The sequence below is a fragment of the Diceros bicornis genome, chromosome 29, assembly GCF_020826845.1.
Source record: "Diceros bicornis minor isolate mBicDic1 chromosome 29, mDicBic1.mat.cur, whole genome shotgun sequence".
NCBI lineage: Eukaryota > Metazoa > Chordata > Mammalia > Perissodactyla > Rhinocerotidae > Diceros > Diceros bicornis.
In genome coordinates, this window is record NC_080768.1 from 14,867,681 (window position 1) to 14,893,454 (window position 25,774).

At 45.7% G+C, this 25,774-nt stretch overlaps 1 protein-coding gene across 1 annotated transcript; it reads right to left on the reverse strand.

Moving 5' to 3' along the window:
- Positions 1-761: 761 nt before the first annotated feature.
- On the reverse strand, positions 762-25,092 carry DCTD (dCMP deaminase). The gene is made up of 6 exons (XM_058524942.1): positions 25,014-25,092; positions 23,263-23,377; positions 22,759-22,894; positions 3,847-3,963; positions 2,387-2,483; positions 762-1,078 (listed from the first exon to the last, which is right to left on the reverse strand). Exons 2-6 carry the CDS (start codon positions 23,368-23,370, stop codon positions 1,000-1,002), a joined length of 537 nt encoding a protein of 178 aa, XP_058380925.1. The 5' UTR covers positions 23,371-23,377; positions 25,014-25,092; the 3' UTR covers positions 762-999.
- Between the last annotated feature and the right edge of the window lie 682 nt (positions 25,093-25,774).

Here is a 25,774-nt window from a genome sequence, read left to right on the forward strand (position 1 = left end):
TACCCCGCCTCGAGGCGGGCTGAATTTCCTCACATTTCACCTACAGGAAGGAATTCATTTACTCTGTGGTTGTAGAGCGGCTTTGGAAATGCACAGTGTTGGCAGGTGGGGGAACGTGGCGACACACTTACACGTGGTGGAAGAAGCAGGGGCACGGCCACAGCACCCCCATCACAGCCACAGCACCCCCGTCACAGCCACAGCAGGGCGTGGTCTTGGGGGCGACACGGGGAGACAGGCTGTCTCCTCTGGGAATAATTCATTATTCAGATAAACTAACGGAAGAGCTCTGTGTGACCAACAAATCAAAAACAAGAAGCAAAAGCAACAGGGGTCCCCCCGCAGAGGGACAACGTGCCACTGCTCTGCGGGTAGCTGCACAGCAGGTAGCAGGACAGCAGAAGCAGAGAAAGTATGGGGGTTCAGTGATGCTCATCATCTGTCAGGACGGATGAGCCATCCTATCTAGGTTTTTCGGCGGGTGGGTGAGGGTTACCCTCAACTCTCTAAAGCAAAAATACTTTCACGCTACTGTCATGTGGCTCCTATTTATTTTCCCAAGGGCACTTCGTATTATGCTTCATTTGGGCCAGATGTTCACATCAGTATGTCTGCTCCTCTCGCTAGGAACACAACAGCAATTATTTATTTGTCCTTCCAGCACATGTAGCAGCGAAGAGCAGCTGTGAGATGCAGCGGACGACAGAGTCACCAGCATTCCAGCCAACCAGGAGACAGAAGAGAGGACCCCACTCCAGCCCTACACGACAGGCCATCTCCAGGCTCCTTTATTTTAAACCCTAAATCAATAGTTTAAACAGATGCAGATTCCAAGTGACAGGAGAGACAGTCAGGAAGATTTGAGGCTTTAGACTCTTTAGATGTCTACTTCTGCTGCGCGGGCTATTAAAAAGTTGTGTGTAACTTCAAGATGAAAGGCGTTAGCAGTTTCTTAGAACAGGATAATCCCAATCTTCTGGAGATTTAATGAGATGTAACTCACTGAGGCTTCTGACTCGGTCTGCTGTTAATTGAATCAAAGTCAATGACAATCTTGTTGCAATTTGGTGTGAATTTCCTAAACATAAGAAACAAAACATATAAAGACATTATCCAGTGAGTAGTGAAAGCAATCTGTTTACTTTGGCTTAACCTACATTTTCTGTGGGGAGGAAAAAATTTCCTGGGATTCACTTGATATTTTTTCTTTATAGAAGCCAATTAGAGTGCACCATACTAAGAGAAACATGGGCCAGAAAAGACGAAGACGAGAAAAGATGCGTGGGGTGGATTGGTGTGACCGTTCTCCAGCTAGCTGAGTTCACAAATTATCGGGGAGTCAGAGGGTTTCTAACAAGTTAGCTGCACAACATGACACCTGATTACTAGTTTTCCCACCAGATTGATCTTATTTTCTAGGAAACTTCTGCAGCCAACTTGGAAATCACTCTAAAGCAAAGAAGAGTAAGAAAACTTACTCTTGTACATGCCTCTTGTACATTACATAGCAAAAAAATGGCTAGCTTTAGTGAGGAGCAATTTTTTAAATCATGTTGTAAAAATGCAGAAGTAAAATAAACCCACTACATTTTTTTACTTATTCACGTACCTTCTAAAACAGTTAAAAAGAAAATACTTGAGGACTAAACATATTATTTTAAAAATCAGTAAACAGTAAATATCTAATTCTTATTACATAAATAATTTGGAGTTCAAGTCTTCTAAGGTACAGCAGTTAAGAGATCCATTACATATGACCTACACCCCTAATGATGAATACAAGGAGACAGGAATGTTACTGATGATAAGAACCCCACTGCTGACCACAAATACTGTCAAGGAACTGCTTTCAAAGCTTTCACAGTCTCAAAAGAAGTTTCCACCATGAATCAAAGGTGGTTGAACTTACCTGCAAGTAAAACACACCTCCCAATCTCTGCCTATCAAAGATAATCATAAAAATCTAAATGACTTCAAATCTCAATTTAAAACATTGCTGTAAAAAGAATTCCTGGCGTTTCAACCTGGCAGGTTACTTTCATCCTAAATTTTCTATGCCAGAGTTGTTACATTTGCAAAATTTACAAAGGTTTAATGTTAATATTATAAAACTTGTGAATTTTCAAATTTCTTGCTGCTAGAATAATTAGTCCAAGCTCTGGAAAGCTACTAACATGAAAGTGCAATCATTAGACGGATTGTCTTCAGATACTTCTGTCACTGCTCTTAAAAATCTACCCATAAAATAATCTTTAGATCCTTAGCCCATCACATTTAAAAAGATGCTTCCAAGTGTGGAAGGCAGGCGTCACAAGGAGAAATGAAACATTAGACAAGGTCAAGTCTATTTCTTCATACACCTTCCCCCCAAGTTCTTCCTACTTACCTGAAAGTGACCCCAGCCATATCGAACATGAGCCTCGCAGCCGTTGTCTCATCACTATCATGGTATTTATCAGACATGAAAATAACTTCTTTTATACCTTAAAAGGCAACAATACGCACCCTGTTACTATACGCACATAGAGATACTGCAACAGACATGCCGAAGCACCCCTGGTAGTGTCTATGATTAATCACCTTTTCCCAGTGTGCTTGCACACTACGTCCAGTTATGGAAGTATATATCTGCTGCTTTCGAATACAGCAAAGACGGATTATATTTAATCTGCCCTCCAGTCTTTATGGATTTTTTTTTTTTTAACAAATGTGAAGTGAAAACATGTCAAGTAGTCGAGCCTTGATCCGATTAACAAATTTTCTTTACTGTGGGCAATCAAATATTCTTGATTCACTAGGGGACGACTCTTAATTCAAGAGGCTAATAGGGGGAGTGGAAAGTGCTGGCAAAATCAGAGATAAGTACCACCGTGCCTCCAAGAACGGCTCTGCAGACTGTCTTAAGCCAGCTCCACAGAGAGCAGATCTGTTTTCTTTTCCTGCCTCACCAGGCGGTGCTAACTTGAGGGCCAAGAAGCTCGAAGCACCACTACCAGCCTCTGAGGGGGCCACGGGAAGCTGGCCTGGCAGGACACACGCTGTTCTTCCCACCTGCCTGCTGCCGCCTCTGCACTTAACGACAGGGGAGGAAAACTCCTGCAGGATCGGGCGCCACCAGGGAGGGAACCCACGATATTCCTTAACGGAGGCCTTTGATTCAGTACTGCCGGACCTCTTCTGCTCAGAGATCCAGGGGCTCGACATAAACAACCGCTTGAAACCACACACCTGGCTAACATGATAAGTCTTTAAATCTCAAGCCAAGAGTTTTATGGCGCTCAAGTGTACCTGAATCTTAGATGTGACAGTCTGAAAAAGGTGAAATATTCAGAATATAATGGTGTAGATTTATATGGTAACCGTCACGTAAGAAAAACTTAAAGTACTACCATTTGAGTCTTATGACATTTATATGCAAAGATACATTTAGGTCCTCAGATATCTACCATATATTAGATACAAATTAAAATTTCATATACAGACTCCCAGTTGACCTTGTTTGACAGAAGTTCATTTCTCTGCCTCCCCTCCCAATCTATGCACAATATGTCAGAGAACAGTAAATTGACAGTAATTATATGCAACGCCAGTGTTGTCTTTTGGCAGCTTGCAGTTTAAGAAGTTGCAAGCTAAATTAAAAACATGCTAAGAATCACAGAGGATGCAATTAGTCTTAGAATACCTGGCACCATTCAAAAACAAAACACGGGAAGTATCTTGCAAACTTGATAGTGCAATTAATTTAGATCTAAACAATAGCACGTTAAGATCAAACACATCCGAAATGAGCTACTAAAGAGCAGGCAGCAATGCAAATGTGACAAATGGAAGCAGGCCGGTTCCCACCTGCCTGGATGATGAGCTTAGCACATTCATTACATGGGAACAAGGCGACGTACATGGTACAGCCCTTCACATCGGCCGAGTTTTTGTTCATGATGGCATTGAGCTCAGCGTGGCACACTGCGGGTTGGAAAGAGAAAGAAAGAAAAACTTAGATTGCAGCTCATGAAGAATTTACTATCAGTGTTGAAGCATTCCATTTGCCCCTTTGAAATAACACATATAATAGACTCAATTAAAAAAAATTTGATTAGGGCAGGCCCAGTGGCGTAGTGGTTAAGTTCGCGTGCTCGGCTTTGGCAGTCTGGGGTTTGCAGGTTTGGATCCCAGGTGTGGACCTATGCACCGCTCATCAAGCCATGCTGTGGCAGCGTCCCACACATAAAATGGAGGAAGATGGGCACAGATGTTAGGCCAGGGCCAATCTTCCTCAGCAACAAGAGCAGGATTGGCAATGGATGTTAGCTCTGGGCTAATCTTCCTCACCAAAAAAAAAAAAAAAAAAAAAAAATTTGCTTAGAAATGGAAAATACTCACAATACCAAATGACAACCACGTGGTCCAACAGGTTGGCAACTCAGGGCAAAACCATTCACGGTAGCAGCCCTCGGTCTGTAAGCATCTAGAGCAGCCAGGACGGGCCAAGGTCAAGTATCCTCACCCACCCTAAGCAGAGCAATAGCTCACGGCTCCACAAGACCCTGGGGTATGCAGCTGCCCACATAAATTGGCTCCTTTGAGTGTTGATATGCACACGCAGGGATATTCGCTGTGGCCATTAAGAGGGCAGGGAGCAATTTTAAGAGCAAGAGAATCAAGACGTGAAACTGAGCATTTCTGTCCTGGGGGATTTGCTGCACCTCGTGGTTCTCAGTCCACAGACACTCAAGAAAAATGCCAGCAGGCAATTAGCAGCTTGTCTTTTATAAGAAAAACATTCATCCACCTAATGGCAATGAAAAGCCAAGTTCTTGCTACACTGGCCATTCCACCAACGATCCCCAAACGGTGGCCCAAGGTCAGCCCCAGACTTGCCTGAATTCACGGTTAGAGGGAGCACCTTCTCTCTCCTCCCGCACCTGTCAAGCCGACCCATGTTCCCAGGCCTTCTAGATAGGTGTTCCCCCCAGCTAATCCACAGGGTGGTCTTCCTCTCGAGAAAGCAAGTAGTACTCACAGCTCCAATTGAGTCTAGAATCCCTATCTGCTTTGTGAGGTCGCTGTATTGCTATCTTACATTGCTATTTAATTTCCTGGGGGCATTCTCTAAGACTATACCATAATCTCCTTGTGGCAGTGATTCGAAAACTTGTCTGCATGTTGGAATCCCCTGGGGAGCTTCCAAAACACTCATGTCTGTGCCCTACACCTGGAGACTGTGATGGTCTGGGGTGTGGCCTGGGCTTTGGAATTTTTAAGAAATTCTCACGTGATTTTAACACGCAGACATGTTTAGGAAACTTTGCCTTAGAGAATCCTCTGGTATTCCCAGGGGCACTTAACACACGCCATGCACACATGTGCTAAAATAAATGTTTGTTGAACGAAGTAATGAATGACTATCTGGCTGTGGTCCAAATCATACAAAACTCCTAGAATTATAAATATGGGAGCCTTCAAGGGTCTCCCCCACCCTCTCTAACCTACCAACCTTCCACACTTACCTTCTTCCAGGAGTGTTGAAGCTTAAATGAAGAGTGGCCTAGACTCGTGGCTCTTGTACATTTTAGCTGTGACGTACTCAGTCAATGACCCTTTACTGAGTGCCTACTCTGGTTCAGACAGGATACAGACCCTGGCCCCCCATCCTCCCCAGGCTATCAGGTGGAATTGCAACCACCTATGTGCACCTGCGTCCTGCAGCAGCTGTGCAATGCAGCAGGAGGAAAGCTGACCTCGGGCCCTCCCAGAAAATGCTGGGGATGCTCATTTCAGTCTATGAATATCACCACATAGGAGGTCTGAGTCGTGTGTGGAAATGAACAGTCTCTGGCATTGCAAGAAAATCTAAAGACGAAAAAAGCTGCATTTATAACCAGATCACAGGCATCAGAGAATAATCCCCACTGGACACAGAGGGACCTGAGCCACTGGCCTATAAACCTCGAGGGGGTGGGAGGACGAGGAAAGAGAAGAGAAAGGCTCCAACGCTCAGTGGCAAGTGGTCATCTTCCCTGGTGACCAAGATGTTCCCAAGCTGGGATTAACACTGCTCAGCGTTAAAAACAATTAGATGTAATTGTTTCTTTTATTTCTCCCTTGAGGGCCGAGACCAGTCTTCTAGGTTCTTTGTAACACCCCCAGCCTTATGTGATGCCATGAACACGATGGGTGTTAAATATTTATTGAACGAATAAAGGAGGAAATGCAGATTCCAATTATTGATGGCGACATCGGGAAGTACAGCAAGTCCTCTTAAATTCAAATATCAAAAATATGCTTTCCCATCTAACAAAGATTTTTTGATGGGGCTGGTATTAATATTCAGAACTACAGAGCTTCCGAATCTGTTAGGAAATGCTATTATATTGTCCTCTTTTGAATCTCTAAAAATTGTCACATTGACTGCAACTATCTTTCTCCAGTTCATCCGAGGCAGTTTGGGGCAAAATTAAACATTATATGTCTGGGCTCATTAATGAAAATTACCATATGAAACAGATTCTCTTGGGCAGCATCTGACATCCCTGTATAAAGAAGGTTTATAGAAATAATACACAGGATTATAAACAGACTCCCTTTCTCTTAACTACAGAGTCACAGGATGAAAAATACAAAATTTCTTGTTAGAGAAAGATGAGGTCCACTGGGCAATGTGAACGGCCTAGTGTCAGGCACACGTGGCACTCGTTAGAAGGAGCAGTTCATAGTCCACGATCCCACATACTCAAAACTAGACAATGACAAAAACAAAACTCGAGTATTCCATCCACACTCGATTTCTCTTGCTCCTCTCTGCACCCATTCAACTCCAGATACAGGAACACCTCCTCCAGCCTCCCTGGAGCCCCCGTGGCCCATCAAACCCTGTCTGATTAACACCGGCTTCCCCGGCCTGCACCCAAGAGGTTCAGGGGAGAAGCTGCACCCCAGGGAAGCACCTGACCCCTCCGCCTGTCCCCTCCCACCTTGTAACTCCCCACGAGTTCTCTTTCCCTATCCCGAAGTCTGAAAGGCTTCGTGTTTCTGACCCGGCACCTCTGAGGTCTACGCTCTCCACAGCCTCTGTGGCTCTGACCCTCGGCTTCCCCTCCAAAACCGCCCTGCATTCTCCTCAGGACTGATCCATCGTGGAGGGCGATCAGTCAGGCCTCAGACCCCCAGACTGTCCTCAAAGAGGAAACCGACCAGATGACCGTGACGACTGTCCATTCGATTTGTTTAATGTCGGTCAATCAGAGTGGCGTTTGGGGACTCATTCACCTGGACTGGCCATCTCGACTGATCAAGTCACAGGGAACTGCCAAATCTGCTTCAGCCACAGAGGGCACTCAGGAGCGAGCACACCGGGCCCGTGACGGGCTTGCTCCGGGGCCCTGGCTGGCCTGACCACAAGGCCAAGCCTCTTCCTCCTTGTGTTCTCCGCCAGGCAGGCAAGTGTGGAGAAAGAGCTTTGCAGCAGGAGTCAGCACTGGGGTTCAAGGCCAGTTTTGTCACCTAAAGCTGTGTGACCAAAGGTGCACGCATAAGTGCTCTTTCGGTTTGCAGGAATAACTCTGGCCCTGAAAATGCGTTTCCAACTAACTAAATAAAAGCAATTTTTAAAATACCAAGCACCTCCGATTTCTAGCTTTTTCCTAATGTGTCCAGTTTCCTTCCTCCATCCTCTAGAAAGGCTGATTGACAACAGAACAGGAGTCTTCTCTATCTCCAACGGCAAGGCCCGGCTCTCAGCCCCGACTCTCACTCTGACGGCGCTCGCTGGCGTCCCTCTACTCCACCTTTCTTCTCTTTTTTGCACGCATACTTAGTCCCCATTCTGAAGCGGCCATCTTTTCAGCATTTTTGGTCTCTTTTCTTCTTCCTTTCAAGATGAAATTGTCCTGCCTAGAACTGCTACTCGAATTATTTCTTAAATAATCGTCTCTCGACTTTATACTGCATATATAACCTCTAGTTTTCTCTAAAACAAGACTTTCCAAACAGTAGGTCATGAAATCAACTTAGTGAGTTATAAACAGCAATTTTTTTTCCTTTCTAACGAAATGGATGAAAAGAGAAGGGTAGAGATCAGAATACCTCTCACATGGCGAGGTTAAGTACTGTTCCTAAAAACTCTTTTAAGATGTAAACTACGTTTGCTGGGTCACTATGTAAAAGGTTTGAGAAACACGACTCTCTGGAAACCTGCTGGCCTCTGTAATATGATAGTAAATGTTCACAACCAACTATTTAAAAAAAAAAGCCCTGATTTGCAGCATCTGCTGATTCCTGCGGTATAAATACTCCCACGTGGCCAATTTCAAGCTCCCAGCATGACATGGCTTTGGGAAGAGAGGCGCATGATCTGCTCTGGCGAGCTGATAAGAGCCAGCTCCCACACACACTGGATGGCCTCGCCTCCACTTAAATCCGAAGTCTCTCTCGGCTTCAAACTCTGGATTCGCTGCTCTCCCGGCCCTTGATTAGTGATGACTCTAAACCCCCTCAGGATCACCAGACTCTTTGGGGTCTCCCAGTTTTCTGTGGGTGCTCTTTTCACCTTTCTGGGCATTTCCCAAGGTTCAATCCTGCTCTTTGATTTGTCTCCTGTAGTCACTGACTTTAAGAATTCATCCATTCACAGATTCTCAGATAGCAGATCTGTTTGTAAAACCCTGAAATCCACATTTCTAACCCCAATTTCCCATCTGCTCCTCAGGCCTTTTCTTTGAGTGGTCTGAGGCTTCTCTGTAACTCTTCTCACTATGATAAACATTCCACAGATACCTGACAGCAATAAATTAAAGAATGAATTTATCCTTTTCTAGTGCTACTATTTTTAATTTGTTGCCTACAAATAACCACACAGTAAGAGCTACAAATACACGAGTGCAAAAACCAACCAAGAGGAGTGGTTCTGATCAGTGTTCTGATCGAGATGAGCAGAGTTTTTATATTTATAGTAGGAATAAAGAGCAAGTATTCCAAAGATACACAGTGTCTAGGAAGTATTCACAAGATAGCTAAATTATCAACAAAAAAAGACAAATTTTCCAACTATCTACCCAGAAGTACACATCTGTGGCTAAGCAACAAGCAAAAGAAATCTCCGAATACTACAAGTATATTTGATAAGCACAAAGAGTGACACAAAACTCTTCAATTATTCTCAAGATTGTTTAAAAGGAAAAGAATCAAATGCTGAAAATATCAGATTAATGCTTATAAAGTTCTTGATTGCCAGAAGGAGACCCTCTGTTTCAGGTAATTATAAGACAATTCATATGCTATGGTCTTTTTTTTTTTCTTTTCTATTACTAACTGTCAGAACTCAGAACTGCATTAACCTTGGACCACTGAGAAGAGACTGTATAATTAGAAAACTGTATTTTTCAAATTCCCTCTTACGAGCGCTTGATTAATCCTTACTGTCTCAGGTAGGCGGTTCTCTAGAAGTTTGATAAATTAACAGGATATATTCCATCCTTGGTTAGATTTAAGAGATTCAACATTTTATAGACTTTCATTTCATTTGGTAGAAGACCAATACAATATCTATTTTAGACAGCAGTATTATTAAGGTTACTTAAATAGGTCTGAATAATGCTACACAAATGCTAATTGCTGCACAAATAATTTAGCAGGAATAGTATGACTCTACCCTCAATGGATCTTCATGGGCTACCAGGAGGACATGATGGGAAATACTTGGGCCTGATAAAATTCGGGACTCTCCAGATTGTTTACAATTCCTCATTTTCAGTGGTGTAGGATTTTACTTGAAGAAAACGACTTCCTCAGGCCTGAGGGGCATTCTGCCAAGGCTAACCTGACAAGTGGGCAGCCTGGTGTGGCAGCTCTGTTAGGGTCGGGTTAGAGGGCCAGACGGGAACCACCTGTTGCCTCCCAGGCAGGACCTGCACCACCTCCTGCCAACATTCTCCAGGCTGTATTGTCCAAGCCTCAGAACGTCTCCAGGGAAGCACTCCTCTGCCCCCAACTGATGACTGGGAAGGTTCTCGGGCTGTGCAGCCACCCACGTTCAGAGCCCGGACAGTTTGGCTCACTGACAAGACAGAGGGTCAGAACTCAAGAGCCAAGAAGCATCTGCTCACAGATTTCTGGAATGAAAAGGTGGGAAGCTTCACCCTGCAATTAATAATTGACATGAAAAAGGGTACCCAAGTTCAACGTTGACCTGTGCTTTTTTTTTTGCTGAGGAAGATTCGCCCTGAGCTAACATCTGTGCCAATCTTCCTCTATTTTATATTTCGGACACCGCCAGAGCATGGCCACTGACAAGTGGTGTAGGTCTGCACCCAGCAACCAAACCGGGGCTGCCGAAGCAGAGCGTGCCAAACTTAACCACTAGGCCACGGGGCCGGCCCTCAATCTGTGCTTTTTAAATAATAACTCAGTGTTAATTTTTACAAGATATTCCACTTCTATTCTGATGACAAAGCTTTTTGTCATTACTTCTTGAAATTAGGGTCTAAGTGTTTTTTTACTTCTGGCGTCCTATAGGTATCAGAGTCGCTAAATCCAGGCACGTCTCTCTCTCGAGCACGTCACCCTCTTCCCTGTGCTCAATGCCCCACAGATGCCCGGTGGATACTTCCACTGAGGGGTGGGGCATGTCCTCGCTCCTCTAACAGATCCATTTAGGGAACTGTCTCACTGCTTCTGGAGCTAAAATGGAATTTCTACTACTTATTTCTTAATTATTGAAAGATACCCTGACACAGCCTCATATATCACTGCCAGCTTCCAAAGTACCTATCCTTCAAGTTAATAATTTAACAACAGAGTAGCCTCTAAATTCAAGCCCCCTCAACCTACCAGCACTCCCCTAAAGGTTATAAAATGTTCATTCTTATGGCTACCCCAACATCTACAGCAAACATTTCTAGAATTTAGCCCTAAACAATGTCACTCTTCTACCTTATCTCCCTCCATGAAGTTCCCATATCTGTAAAGGAGCAACTGGATTCGTTATCAGAGTTGTCAAAGGATTTGAGATAAAGGTGGGATAGGAGAGAGGGAGAACCAACTTAGAAACCAATAGTTACATCATTCTCTAAGACAACCCCAACCAAACAGGCCCCGTCAACCACACTCTTCTCAGCCTGTGCTCCCCACCACTCTGCCCCAGAGCTCCTGTCCACGGTCTTCCACCATGACAATTCTTGGAGTCCTCCAAAACCTACATCATTCTTATGGCTCCTCAGACAGAGCTCTGCCCCAGGACAGAGGAGCATTGCTTTGTACCAGGCTGCAGTGGGGAGAGAAAAGGGTTTAAAACTGTAGACATTTCCCGTGTATGTGTAGAGATAAGTTCTGGTTGCAAAGCCCGCCTGGCTCAGGCAGACCGCTCACAGGGCTGGATGCAGGGCTGCAAGAGCTAGGGGTCCAGTCCCCGTGGAGCTCATGCCCTAGCAGGCAGGAGACGCTCACACACAGAAACAACCAGAGCCCCGAGCCCAGGCTACAGGCACTGCAGGAGAAGGACCACGGGAGAAGTGAAGTGCTGTGAAAATGCAGGAAACAAGGGGTTAAATGCATTGTTTGTAGGTCAATGGGGAACTGGATCTGTAAGTAACACTGTTTCTGTAGAAAAATGTATTTGGATTACAAGTGGCTTTTCAGAACAAAGGGGGTCTACATCCTGCGATTTGCCTACACAAAGGTTCCAGTCCCAGCCTCTCTCAACTACAGACAGGAATAATACCTCTCTCCCTATCTCACAGGGTTACAATGAAGAGCACAGGAGGAAAATGGTAGCAAAAGCTTTGTGCACTAGAATGCAGTTCATTGTGCGCCGCAAATGAAGCTGTTGTTACCAATAGTCAGAACTGGGCTTGTTTCCTGAGAACGCACAGCCTCAGCTCTCGCTGGTCCTCGCCGCGATGAGGACCTGGGGGAGTCGGGAGCCAGGAGCAGGGTCTTCCTGAGCAGAGTGACCGGTGACAGATGACAGCACTTCTGCCTCATCTGACCAGGCCCCAACCATTCCACTCCAGTGCTTAGATTCAGACATTATCACCCCCCAGCACCGCCCGTGCACAGTCAGTGGCCTCTCTATTCAGAAGATAAAGTAACTGGGCCTCACCGCCTTCTGGCATCAAGGGACACACAATTTCAGTGGAAAGATATTTATTATTACAGCGTAAGTTTGCGCGTGAAACTAAAAGCAGGTAATAGTGATAACGTGGAGGAGCCCAGCCCTGGGCCTGGAAAATGCCTGCAGTCTGTGCTGTTACCACCCTGTGCCCAGAGAGGAGGTCTCTGCCAGAAGAAAATGGCAGGAGACCGACATTCTGGCCAGGTCTGGAAGAAGGAGATGAGCTGCTCACTTAAAAGGCAGCCAGCTCCCCCAGGCACCAACTCCTGGGGAGCCCCACCTGTCTGCAGCCCAGACCCCAGGGAACAAGGCAGCATTAACTCCCCGTCTCCACTCCTGGGGCAATGCCTCTGGGCTTCTCAGATGCGCCTGGTTCTTGGAGCCATCCCACTGCTCTGCCTCTCTGTTCCTCCCCACCACGTCCCCTCAGCCCCCTGCTCACAGACTCTGCCTCCCCCACCTGCTAGTTCTACGACCTTACGTACATAGTGAAGCCTCAGCCTCCTAGCCTGTGAAACGGAGAGAAAAATACCTACCTCTGAGAACCCAGCACAGATGGACCTGATAAATGCTGGCGCTCCCTAACCTCTCCTGCTGGGGCTGTCCACCTGAGGCAGCCCTGGGCAGCCCAGCTCGGCCAGACTGGGAGAATAGACATTTCATTTTCTTTCTCTCCTACTCTGGTCCCCGTCCCCTGCCCCCTTCCTCGTCGCCTCTTGCTAAGGCTGCTGGCAGCAGCTCATGCACCCAGGGGAGCCACTTAGCCCCAATGGTAGAGCTTAGGGCTAAAGAGATTTCTGACTGTGGTGTTTCCATTATTGATAATAAAGCCCCCAGAACTCTAATTACATGGCTTCCCTATGTGCTCAGGGCACACAATCAGGTCAGAAGGAGGAGGATGTGGAAATACTGTATTTCATCAAGGGGTGAACCATGGCCACCTCCCTTCCTACTGTTCGCGTGAAATACATGTTTGATGCCTAAAATGCACTAGAAAACCACGCATAGAAACAGAACACTAATCACGGTGTGACAGCTTTGTCATGCAAATAGACACCATAAAGCTTCAAAGCTTCCCTCTTGCGTTAATAGCTAATTTTAACGGATAAAACTAGAACTGAGCAACGAGCACTGAAACAGGAGTCGGGATGTCTGTTTTCTAATTAATTCTGGCTCTACCAGGCAAGCCTCAGGCAACTCACTGATGCTGTTTCAGTGTACAGAAAACGGGGCTCAACTGACCCAACTCAGGATTCTGAGATGAGCTACGAGCCCCTGACACTGCCCTACATTCCTAGGACATTTCTCTAGTTGGCCTCCTCAGCTCAGATCTTTTCTTCCTTTCTCCCCAGCGTCCAAGCTGGCTCACGTTCCTCTCCCCTCCTCTCTCAGCCACAGTCTCGCCTCATCCTTCACTGACACGCTGCAATTGATCATATCCCCACCTGCAACTCCACGAACCTTGTGGAGCTGTCATCCGCCCCCCCTGTACCCCCACCTAGTGTCCCTCCTCTTCTTACTAATCAACGTGCTTGGGAGGCCATCCCCTCTCCCATCCTCAAAGGCCTCGCCTCTTTCCCCATTCTGGTTCATCAACCTCTCTCTCTACTGGATTATTCCCATCAGCAAACAAACGGCTGCTGCAAAAACCAACACAAAACAGATTTGCCCCTCGTACAAACAATATAAACCCTTCTCTTGGCCCCACCTCCCCACCTAGCCACCACCCTATGGTTCTGCTCTCTTCACAAATATCTCAAAACCGTTTCTATTTACCTGACCCCACTTCCTCACCCTCAGTTCTTCCTTCAACTGGCTCCAACGTCAACAATGACCTCCATGTTGCTAAACTCCATGGACATTTTTCAATCTTCTCAGACCACTCAGCAGCCTCTGACAAGCTGACTGCTCCCTCCTTCTTAAAACACTGCTCTATGTGTTCCCCGATGTCATGCTCCTTCTTTGCAGGCCCTTCCTCCTCCAGCCAACCTCTGCATGTTGCAGCTCTCAGGGACCAGGCCAAGGTCCAGCCTTTGCACACTCGCCCTACATCACCTCACCCATTCCCAGGGCACTGATGTCACCCAAAGGCCAAACATGCCGATACTGACATCTCCAACCTGGACCTCGCCCCCCACTCATACACCCAACCTGACAACCTGACACCTTCACTGGGAGCTCTTACAGATGTCTCAACCTCAGGGGGCCGAATTTTCCTTATCTTCCCCCAAATCTAGGTGCTCAGGCTGGAACTCTCTGGGAGGAGCAGATCTCCCTCCCCCACTCCATATCACCCAGCCCTCTTGACACTGCCTCCAAAATATACCCTAAATTCACCCATTCCCCTCCACCGCCCCCTCACCCAGCCTACTGCAACTACCTCAGGCTGGTATCCTGTGTCCACTCTGGCTCCTGAACAATCCAACCTACACACCAATGTAATCTTTAAATCCAAACTCCTCACCCTCCTATAGGCCCTCAACCTCACCTTGTTACTCCAGCCTTCACAACTAAGCTTGGGCCAAATTCTTTCCTTCACACACAATGCTCCAAGTGCCGACCTGGCCTGAGGGACTTTGCCCAAGCACTCTCTCTGCCCAATGCTCTTCCCATCCCCAAACACAGACCACCCCATCTTGACCTGAGGGGACCCATCTAATCCTTCAGATCTCAGTTTAAAAGTCACTTGCTCAGAAAGGAATATTCAATAATATGTTTATTTCATTAATTGTCTGCCTCCTACACTATTAGACTACAAACTCCTTGAAAATAGAGACCATATCCATTTTATTTACCACTGCAGAGTGCCTGGCAGAGAACACACATAAGAGATGCCCTGTAAGTATTTGCTGAGTGAATGAATGACTACATGTGAACATGCTCTGAAAATGTGATATATTATAAAATTAGTTATAATTTTTAAAAAGCAAGTAAGGCGACTCGAGAACGCCACCATCACCAACAGACAACTCAAACTGATAAGAGAATAGATGACTCATTAGTATTTATTCCAATTCCTAAAAAGTTATAACTCACTTGCAGAAGGAAAAACGACAATGAGGAATTCTGCTTCCCTTTTTTACCTAAACTCAAAATTAATGGCATTTTGAACAAAGTCTTTTAATTGCAGAATTAAAAAATTCATGCTCAGTTATCATATTCAATATTTTAAATTTACTATGGCATCTATCATTTGAAAGAAGCACAGAGATAAAATTTACACCTCCACTAATTGGCTAGTCCCTACCCTCCCGACAGCATGAGCAGAGGGAAGACGGGCCCTTCCTCATATTCTAACTCCCTTGCTTTTACCAATATTCTCCATTTATCACAGGATTTCCTAATGCCAGGCAAGTATCCATGCTTCAATAGACATTGTAACATTGGCTGACTCACCAAAGGATGTCTAAATTCCTTTCTTTCTATTTGGTCTTAGAACAACCTCTTGTCTCTAAAGAGTTCTAAGTGTGCCTCCTCTAGTCATATATTTTCTTGTACTTAGACATGGGGTCTTTTCTTCACTGCTGTCCTCCAACCTTTTTTCATCCAATGTCTTCTGATCCCCATGTTTGTAGGGTAACCTACACTCTTCAACCGTCCCCTCTGTTGGTGCATACCATCTCTATCCAATTTATATTCATCTTAGAACTGGAGCAGATCTGAATGGCTGGAAGAAGGGGGAGAATGAAGCCTGTTTCTCTTGGTTAATTTGTCCACATGGACAAATGCATATTCTCTCTGTGTCATGGCCACCAATAGCTTTTTACAGCTCTGTAGCTTTCACCCCAGACACTTTTAGAAACAGCACCCTAATCTAATGCAATCAAAGCTATAATGTTTAATTTTTCCTCAAAATACAGAGCTGGAGGAGTCCTCAGTGATCATTTATTTCACGAAGATATGGAGAAATGAATATCCAGTCAGGCATCTAGCAACCCCACAATCACTGCTACAAACACCCCACACCTGGAACCAGGCTCTGGATGGCCAGTTCAGGATTCTTTCACTTGAATCTGATCTCTTAGCTAATATGCATATTAAACACATGTATAGTCCCACCCAAAGGTAAAACCAAAGTCCTAAGAACTTAAAGTAAAAAGCAATATAAATATTTTCAAAAATATCTAGGAACCAGGTTTATTGCATATTTCTGGCAGCAAACAATATATACATATCCTACTTTAATACCAGTATTAACAAAGCTTATGAAAGCAATTCTTGATGGAAATAAACTCAAAATAAAATAAACCTTTAGTCATTCAGGTCAATTTTGGAGATGAGTCAAAATCAGCATAACTGACATAGAATAGAGCAACATAACAAAGACTATCAGGTTCCATCATTTTTAGTTGTTCCCCGTAACAACCCCGCCTGGTAACCCAGTGTCTGAGCAAAGACTTAGCAAACTTAAAGAATTAAAGAACTTATATTTAACATGAGGAATATGCATTTGGATTCAGACAATTACTGTGCTCACATACTTAACACAACCTAAAATAGGTTGAATGTGGCCCTGAAATGTTATTGAGGCCACTAATTTCTCAACAAACCTTGTCTTTTGAGAAAGAGTACGAAGATAAACTTCAGCCCACATCTAGTCATCAACCTGGGAATCACTAACCTTGAATTATTTTATAGTTTTATTACAAACTCTCATAAGGCATATTTATAAAACAAATATGTGTATTTTCATGAGTAGGTGTGATCCCATAGATGAGTGTTTTGGCTTTTCATAGATCTGCTCTTCAGAACAGGAAGTTATTTGTTACTATACCAGCTTTGTAGATATTCATAGTGTAATAGTAATCTCTAGCTCTTCAAAAATAATTAACGCTGAATCTATACATTAAGATATATGGATAAAAATCAAATAAGTTAACAAAAAAATCATGATTTATTCTTTTCTGAAGACTGTCTATAAACAATTACACCTGAAAGTGAAATTCACTTATATCAAGCTGGTTAACCTTCAAGGGAGCCTCATACATAAGCTGCTGTGTCTCCCTATTTATTTAAAACACCACCCTGTTTATCTAAAAAATCACACAATGAAACCTGAGTTTGCCCCTTGACTCATAAAAACAATCTAATTTCTTTCCTGTAAACTTGTACAAAGGTTTTCCATTAATTATATTAGTTATCTTGTACAAAAGTCCCTAATTAGACCCACTGTCAGGCCACAACTACCAGATGGCCAGGCAGGGGAAGGATGGCGGGAAGCTATATGTGAAATGAGAATTCTGCAGGAAGAGAAACAGCAAGTCATCAAATCCACGGATCTGCCTAACAAAACCAGAGGGCATTCGATTTCAACTGGCTAAAGGAACAAATTTGATCTTAATTACTAAGCAGCTCTTACATGTTGTGAGGAAGTCATAGCTTAAGAAGGATCAGCCTCCTAACTTCTTGATAAATTAATTTCTCAAGACTAACCTTTTGGATGCCAAAGAAATATATCACCTGCATGGCAGTCAGGAAAATGTCAGTGTTCAAGGGGGTAAGGTAAACGGTTCAGTAATCACTAAAATGACATCAGTGCATGCTCAACAATATGCTAAATCTGAAAAATAAAGATTAAATTTAAATATAAAATTTAAAGAGGCACTGCCACACACTGGCAAAACTGTTTCAAGTTGCCATGCTGAACTCGCACCTTAATTAATTCCAGCATTTTCCCTTCAGCATTGTATCCTTTTTAGAGTTTTCCTGCAGAAATATGAACTGACTCTGGAAAGAGCCCCGCTCTCCATTTCTGCCCGATGCGTATAGAGTTTGGTTGCCACTCATTCTCGGGATATCAAGACTATGGTCCCTTCCGTGATGAAGAAGTGTGATGCAACGGGCCAAGCCATCTTGGCTTCCTGATTGATGGGGATGGAAGAGGAGACCAAGCAAAGAGGCATGCTTACCCATACACCCCTCGGCCAACACAAAACAGCATGGTGGGAAAACACATGCAAGCTTGATGAGCGTAGGGAGCACCATCAAAAACATGAAGTTTAACAATGGCTCTCAAGGATGAAAGGAGTGGATTCTACTCCAACTCTCTGATCTGTAGACGAAGTCATCAAAATTGGTTACGAAAACCCAAGGAAAGAGTGATATCTGAATTACCACGAGTCCTGTACCTCCATTTTATAAAATTGGTATTTTGATTAAGTGTGCTTTACTCTAATGAATTTCACAAAGAGAAAGGAGCCAAAAATGTCAGCTAAATACTTCATCCCGGGTTTGGCAACCACCCCCTCATAAAAATAAAAATCCTCCAAAGCTTTGTTATATGGTAAATTAGATAACTCTGTTGCTTGCTGCTTTTTAAATTGTCATTCATGTGAAAAGGTGTCACTATAATAACGCTGACTTCTTCCTGCCACTTAACGTAACTGACATCATACTATCTTTTAGATTTTTCAGGAAAAGGATGAAATAAAAAGCAGTTCTTTGGCAGGATGAATTTTCACTTTCCATATTAATACTGCATTATAATCAAATAGTTTCATGAAGTTTTGATCCTAAGGCTGGAAGAACAAAAACACCCTTTAAAAACGCCTCTCCAGAGACAAAGCCTGCAAAAACCTCCATCTTCCCATTATGTTACAAGTATTCTGTGTTTCCCTTCTTTCCACAAAGTGTCAATCAAGACTAATGACTTCCAAACTTACCAAATTAATAAGGAGAATTAAGCTGTATGTGTTATTGGTAAACTCAAACTTACACACTTCCCAAGCTCCCCTTTGGAGAAATGTTAAAGCGAGCCATATGCAAATGGCTTTCCGCCTAATGCCAGGTGCCCTTGACCTCTGAGAGTTACTTCATCCAAGCCTCTGTGTGTGCAGGTGCAAAGTGAGAAAAAAACACATGGTGCACTGTGGTAGGAGCTAAGCAACATTTCAGAAAAGCTGAATTCCTGGGCCCCACACCAGAGACAGAGTGGGGCAGCAAAGAGCACTGACCTCGGAATCAGGAGCTGTCACCCTGCCTGGGTGGCATTATAGAAATTACTTACCATTTCTGGGCCTCCGTTTTCCCATCCATAAAAGAAATGGGTAGGCTTAGACCCTGTGGCACAGAACCCCGAAGCACCATAGAGGTTCTGCAAGGGGTGCAAGCATGCGCCACAGACTGGGGAGACATCACCTTCTAGCACATCCGTACACTTTTTCCAAACACAGGCGAATGCTGTTTAATGAAGTTCAGATTAATGCAAAGTGTTACTGACATCAAGTAGGTTTTCTGTCATCATGGATTTTCTTACTCAAAAGATACTAGGGGCCCGCCTGGCGGCATAGTGGTTAAGTTCGCATGCTCCACTTTGGTAGCCCAGGGTTCGCAGGTTTGGATCCTGGGCACGGACCTACGTACCGCTTGTCAAGCCATGCTGCGGCAGCATCCCATATAGAGGAAGATGGGCACAGATGTTAGCCCAGGGCCAATCTTCCTCAGTAAAAAGAGGAGGATTGGCAACCGATGTTAGCTCAGGGCTAATCTTCCCACACACACAAAAAAAGATACTAATAATGTATGATCTCACTTATATGTGGAATCTAAAAAAAAAACAAACCAAAAACCAAGCTTGTAGATACAGAGAACAGACTGGTGGTTGCCAGAGGTGGGGTAGGGGGTGGGAGTTGGGCAAAATGGGTAAAGGGGGTCAAAAGGTACAAACCTCCAGTTATAAAATAAATTAGTCACGGGGACGTAATGTACAGCATGGTGACTACAGTTAACAATACCGTATTGCATATTTGAAAGTTGCTAAGCGAGTCGATCTTGAAAGTTCTCATCACAAGGAAAAAAACTTTTGTAACTGTATGGTGATGGATGTTAACTAGACTTATTGTGGTGATCATTTCGCAATATATACAAATATCAAATCATTATGCTGTGCACCTGAAACTAATATAATGTCATGTGTCAATTATACCTTGATTAAAAAAAAGACAGTAATAGTTTAACTAGCATTATATAGGGATTCTGGAAGTTCTTTTGACGTTTAAGAGGGTCCCTATATATTCAAAAGAATTAGGAAATCATTGGTTTAGAATTCTAGATAATCTCTAAAGCTCTTTTGCAGGGATTAACACATAATCTATCCTGCCTGAGACAGCAGCTCAGCTGCCATTAAGGTCAGTGAGGAAAGAATGGGTTAAGCCTACCCAATTCCAGACACTAAAAAAAAAAATGTTTTTTTTTAAATTAATTTAAATCTAAAAACAGAAGTAAAAAAAGAATTTGCATTTTAGTCAATTATCACTAAACATGTCTATTACATCCAAGGCTATCCAAACATTTATTTCTCCATGGCCCGAAATCCCTTGAAAACACAAGATGAAGTGTACAGTTTACAGCCAGTCACCGTTATTCAGACTTAAAGCCCATTTTTACGTGTATTATGATGATAGTAATACTAACTGCCTTTTAAAAAACCATTTAATACCTTCTGCGACTTTTACGGTACATCAAATTACAAGCCTACTCTCGTGAAAGAAAATTGTCTACATTCTAACATAGCTACATGTAAAATGAATAATTGATAAGTCAGTGCAAAGAGCTTTGAAAACCTAGAGGTATCATATGGATAGTGAAAAATAATACAGACAGACAACCAGTACCCTGAAACTCAGCAACTCTCCAATAAGAAACAATCAGCGAAGTTGGACAAACGCCTGTGTGAGGTTTTGTTTTTTTATTGCTTCTGGAAAGAAGCTCTGAAAGGTACTCTCTCCAACTTGGACAAAAGGCAGTATCTCAGAACAAACAAAAGCAGCTCCTTGAGAGGTTCCAGAACGCTGAAAAGCCGGAGGATTGCAAATGTGCTCCCAAGCCTTTGGCTTCTAGGTCACTGCTGCAAATCTGCCTGGGGCTTAAGTGATGGAAGAAGGCATAGGTCCTGCAGGGAGAGCCACTCAGTGACGAATGAGGACCCCTCTACGCCAGTCCACCCACTAACATCGTTTTGCAACCAGCCTCAGTGCCACAGGCTGACCCCTCCTAAGAATTCCTCCATATGGAGTTCAGCACAAGGACCAGTATTTCCCTGTCTGGACGCAGTGAAATAACCATTGCGGCAGTCAGATATTTCAATGCAGATCATGACCACATCCACCCTCTCACTTCTGCGATTTTGATATGGCACACTGAACCGGAGTGTGAAAAATCACCTTTGCGTGCACCTACAAACAACTCATCATTTCCCCTCTTTCTTACCACTGAAAGCTTAGACAGTCAAAATCAGGATGACAAAAAGTTTCCAAAATACGTTAGCACATGTTGCATTTCACACGCTCCATTCAGCTGTACGCCCAAGGCTCAGCAGACGGTTCTACCCTCTCCCACTGGCGTCCTCCTCTTCCTCCTCCGCCCAGGGGTGAGGTTAGAGGGACTAATCTGCCTATTAAATCCCCTTAATCATTAAACTACGTTTTAGTCCCTGAAAACTCCGAATGCTTTGAAGTTCTCCCCGCTCTCCTTCCTCAATCCCTTCTCCACCTCTAGGCACCTTTTTTCTTTTTCTTTCAAAAACGGAGCAGATACCCTGAAGCAGTTTAAAAAGAAATTTATGGGGCTTATTTAACATGATTAAGGTCCAGGAACATTAGTAAAAGTATATAAATTAGGCTAAATGCAGACTTGGAATTCTTCATGAGGAAAACCCACCAGGGAAGAGCCAACAAAGCAGAAAGGTCTTCCATCACGCCTTCAACCTCGTTTCCTGAAGGGACAAGCTTTCCCATTTGGATGGCCTTAATCTACTTTACTTCCAACAGGGCCGGTCTGTTCATTTCCAGACATAAATACAGGTCCCAACATTATGAAAAACCAGCAACCGGCATAGGCAGCCCAATTTGCCTCTTTTACGGCATCAGCTGCTTATTCTCCAGGGAATGAAAGGAAAAGGAAAGCTGTGGCTTGTCCCTTCCAGATAATCTCTGAAGTGATTCTCCCTGGGGCTCAGACAGGCAACAAATTATAAGCACCCTTCCCTAATTTAAAGATGAAAACTGGAGACAGCCAGGCCAAAGGTTTTCGGGTCCACACATCTGGCTTGTGGTCTGACCACCGTCCACTCTGGGAGTGCAGAGGCCCCTGGAACAGGAGGAGGCTGCCGCACCATCCATCTCCTGATGTCCAGCGCACAGTGCTTCCTGCTTCCCACAGACGAGCTTGAGCCAGACTTCCTTGGTAGACGGAGGAGCTGAAGGAAGCCTGCTTCTCATCAGAGCAAAGCCCTGGCCAGTACTTGATTAGTTGGCTCTGCTTCTACACAGCCAAGAAACAAGCTGCAGAGTCACCGTGCACATCCCTCAACTACCTCCATCAGGGCTGTGGCCCTCTGCAGAGAAGCCCACCACCAATGCCTTGGCGTTGGACAGCCTGGCAGGCCGCCCGTAAAAGACATCAGGCCTACTGCAGGCAACACAGCCCTGGACCTTGGGGCCAGGCAGTGTGACCACTACCACGCTCCCATCTGTTGGCTCTCTTTGGAACCCAAGGGATGGGGACAGGAAATTGGGGTAATTCAATAGGATTTTTTTTTTCTTTCCAGCTGTTGATGACTGAAAAGGGAGATGACACTTTCTGACCAACTCTCTCATTTAAGCACTCACCGAGGCTATGCCACTAAGCAGAATGGAACAGAAAACATGCCCTACCGTAAGGGTATTTGGTATCCAGCTTATTCGCTGCTGTCCTCCTCCACGGCAACAGGTCATCGCTGCACCCATTTGGCATTCCATTGTACCCGATCCCAACGATCTTGTTTTCTGCATTCACGATGCAGGCTCCAACCTACACGGAAACACGCCCAAAGGCTTGGTGACTGCGAGTGGCTGCCACCGAGGAGGCAGTAAATGAAACCAGAGGCCTGCAGAGCTCCAAAACAAAGTGCTAAGAGCTCTCTGTCTCCTTCCTCGCCTTCTGTGGCAGCTCCCATAAGCCAAAGAAAGTGCACCCCCAGCTCCACGGGGGTGCAAGGGGCAGTGTACAACGGCATGTGACAGTTTACTCTCTCACAGGAAAATGTCAGAATGTAGGAACACACACAAAACACAGGTTTACTCAGGTGTCCACCGAGTCCCTTCCTTTTGTAATTGGCTCATTTGCGGGTATCTCTGTGTCTGTAATTGTTCAAACATCCTCCTATAAAACTCACTCACCTGGGAATTTGGATCTTTGCTTCTCTGTGCTGATAAGAAGGCCACTGCCATGAAGTACTCGGGCCATTCCAAATAGTCATCACGTTTTTTGCAGGGAACATCACTCATGTTGGGTCTAGAAGGAAAACACAACCAGCAGCAGTTGAGAAAAGCATTTTGGTAAATCTGCCAATTCTACCCAACCAACCACATTAAACTGTGGATTTCCAAACCGGGACAATTTCAGTTACATTTATCAATCAGAAATCACAGAACATGGACCCCAAACAGCCTCTGGTCTTAAGAAAAAAATTTAAAAATTAAGTTACTATTTCAGAAGTTCGGAATCGGCATGTATAGCTTCACATTCCCAAATATTACATCTGTGTACTGCTTTCTCACAGGATTTTTTTTAAGTTACTACAAATGCCTGCCCTACAAATTGCTCTCAGTCCCTTACCTCTCTCTCTGATAAAATGAAGCCAGCACAAGAGGGAGGGGGAAAAGAGAACATCTATGGATCACCTAATACATTCCAGACACTGTTGCAGGTTTTACACATCCTCTCCCTCAAGCCTCATTCCTTGCTAAGGTAGAGAGTCACATCCCATCTTACAGAGACTCAGAGAACTTAGGTAACTCGCCCTAAGTCACACAGATTATCCACGCCAGTAGGATTCCATTTGGAGCTGTCCCAGCTCTGATATTAACCAGATGATTGGTCCCTCCCCTTTCCCCTTAGTTTCCCTAGATGGGGCAGAAGTTATCAACTCTGAGTACTGAATCAAATGAGGAGAAACTATGAAAAGTGTCAAGTGCTATGACTCAGACAAGGTCTTGGTAACATGGGCTTTACTCCCCGGCAGGCGCAAGCTGTCTCTACAGCAGGGAGAGCCCATGAAGCGGCCTAAAACGTCCAGTCACTGTCCTTCAAGAGAGATGAAACAAGGGCAAGGAAGGAGGGCACCACAAGAACCGGGCAGCTATCACCAAGAAGTCTCGAGAAAGCCTAGTCATCTGGGCTAAAGGAAGTGAGAATTTCCCAAAACTTCGGCTTCAGGCTTTAAGCTCAGGTCACTGTGCACGGCAGCAGCGCCGAGGACTGGGACGCAGTGACCAAGCTGGTACTGGGAACCGTGCCTGCCCACTGATTATGATGCCCAAAGTCTGAGGAGCCTGTAAGCCCTCTTACCACGAAACGCTGCGGGATGGGACTGGTTTACCACCGGGCTTAAGCGTTAGCATCCCTAATCGCTGTAGGGTGCCAGAAGCGCCCACTAAAGAGGAGGTGGGGAGGGGAAGCGAGTAGGCAATGGAACGTATTACTCCACCCCAGGACTATTTTAACGCCCACTGGAGCCCCGAAGGCAGCTGCAGAAACAGAGGAGGGACAACTAGTCCAGGGAGATACATCTAGCCACCGGCCGGGACAGAACCCAGGCTCCTCCCACCCCCGTCGATTCGGATCCCGGGACGAACGCGCGCATCCCCTCCCCACACGTGGGCGCAGAAGTGTCTGCTAGTTTCAGACGCCCGGAACCACCCTCCCTCGGCTTTCCCGGGGAGGAAGCGTCCTGGAGGCCGCCGAGTTCGCCCAGCACGCGCGGCCCCGCGCTGTCTGCCCAGCAGAGGGTTAAACCGGGAGCGGGGCATCCTCGGGGTTCCCCGCCCAAGCCGGGCGCCCTGCTGCCAGCGTCCGGGCCGCGCCACGTGGCGCGCGGGCGGCGACCCCGCACGCCCGCCCCTGCCCAGCCGCGGGTCCCGTCTCCGACCTGCAGGCCGGCGCTCGTCCCCGCCGCCGCCGTCCCCGCCGCGCCAGGGGAAGGAAGTCCGGGGAGGAGGCGGGGCCGCCGCGTGGCCGGAAGGTGGCAGCGGCCCGGGCGGCCGCGCTCCCGGCGCGGAGCTCCCGGCGAGGTCGCCCCCGGGTCCTAGTTCCGGCCACGCGGCTGGCTCGCTCGGCCCGCGACTCCTCCCAAACGACTCCTCCCGGGGCTGGCTGTCCCCTTTGTTGTGGTGGGCCGTTTGGGGTTGGCCCCTGACTTGGCGCTGGTGGCGGCGGCCGCACCCGGGCCCCTGCGAACCGCCCCGAGGCCGCTGGGCTGGGACTCGCCCCGTCGTCCCGCTGCCGAGGTGGCCCCGCCGCCCTGGGTCCCCGGCTCCCCGAGCCTCCGCCTGCGTTCGTGGTCGCCGGGTTGGGCGCCAGGAAGGGCTGCTCGCGGCCGCTCCCAGGGCTCTGACTTCATAACCGTTGCGTTTTTTCAGATCTCGGAATCTGAGGCTGGGTCATTTTTGTTCTTGTTGGTGAGTTTGTTTTTTCCCACCTGGATCTGCCGTCGACTGCTTAAAGGTCTCGCTGTAGATATATATTATATGTGAATAAAAGATGATGCAAAAGTGTCTAGTGCAATGAAACTGACAGGGGCGGGAAGTAAGGAGACCTGGGTTTGGCCTCTGGAATGCGCCTGCTGTGTCGCTATGTCCCCTGCTGTGTTGCAGTCTCCCCTGGGGAATAGTGACCCCTAGCAGCTTCACA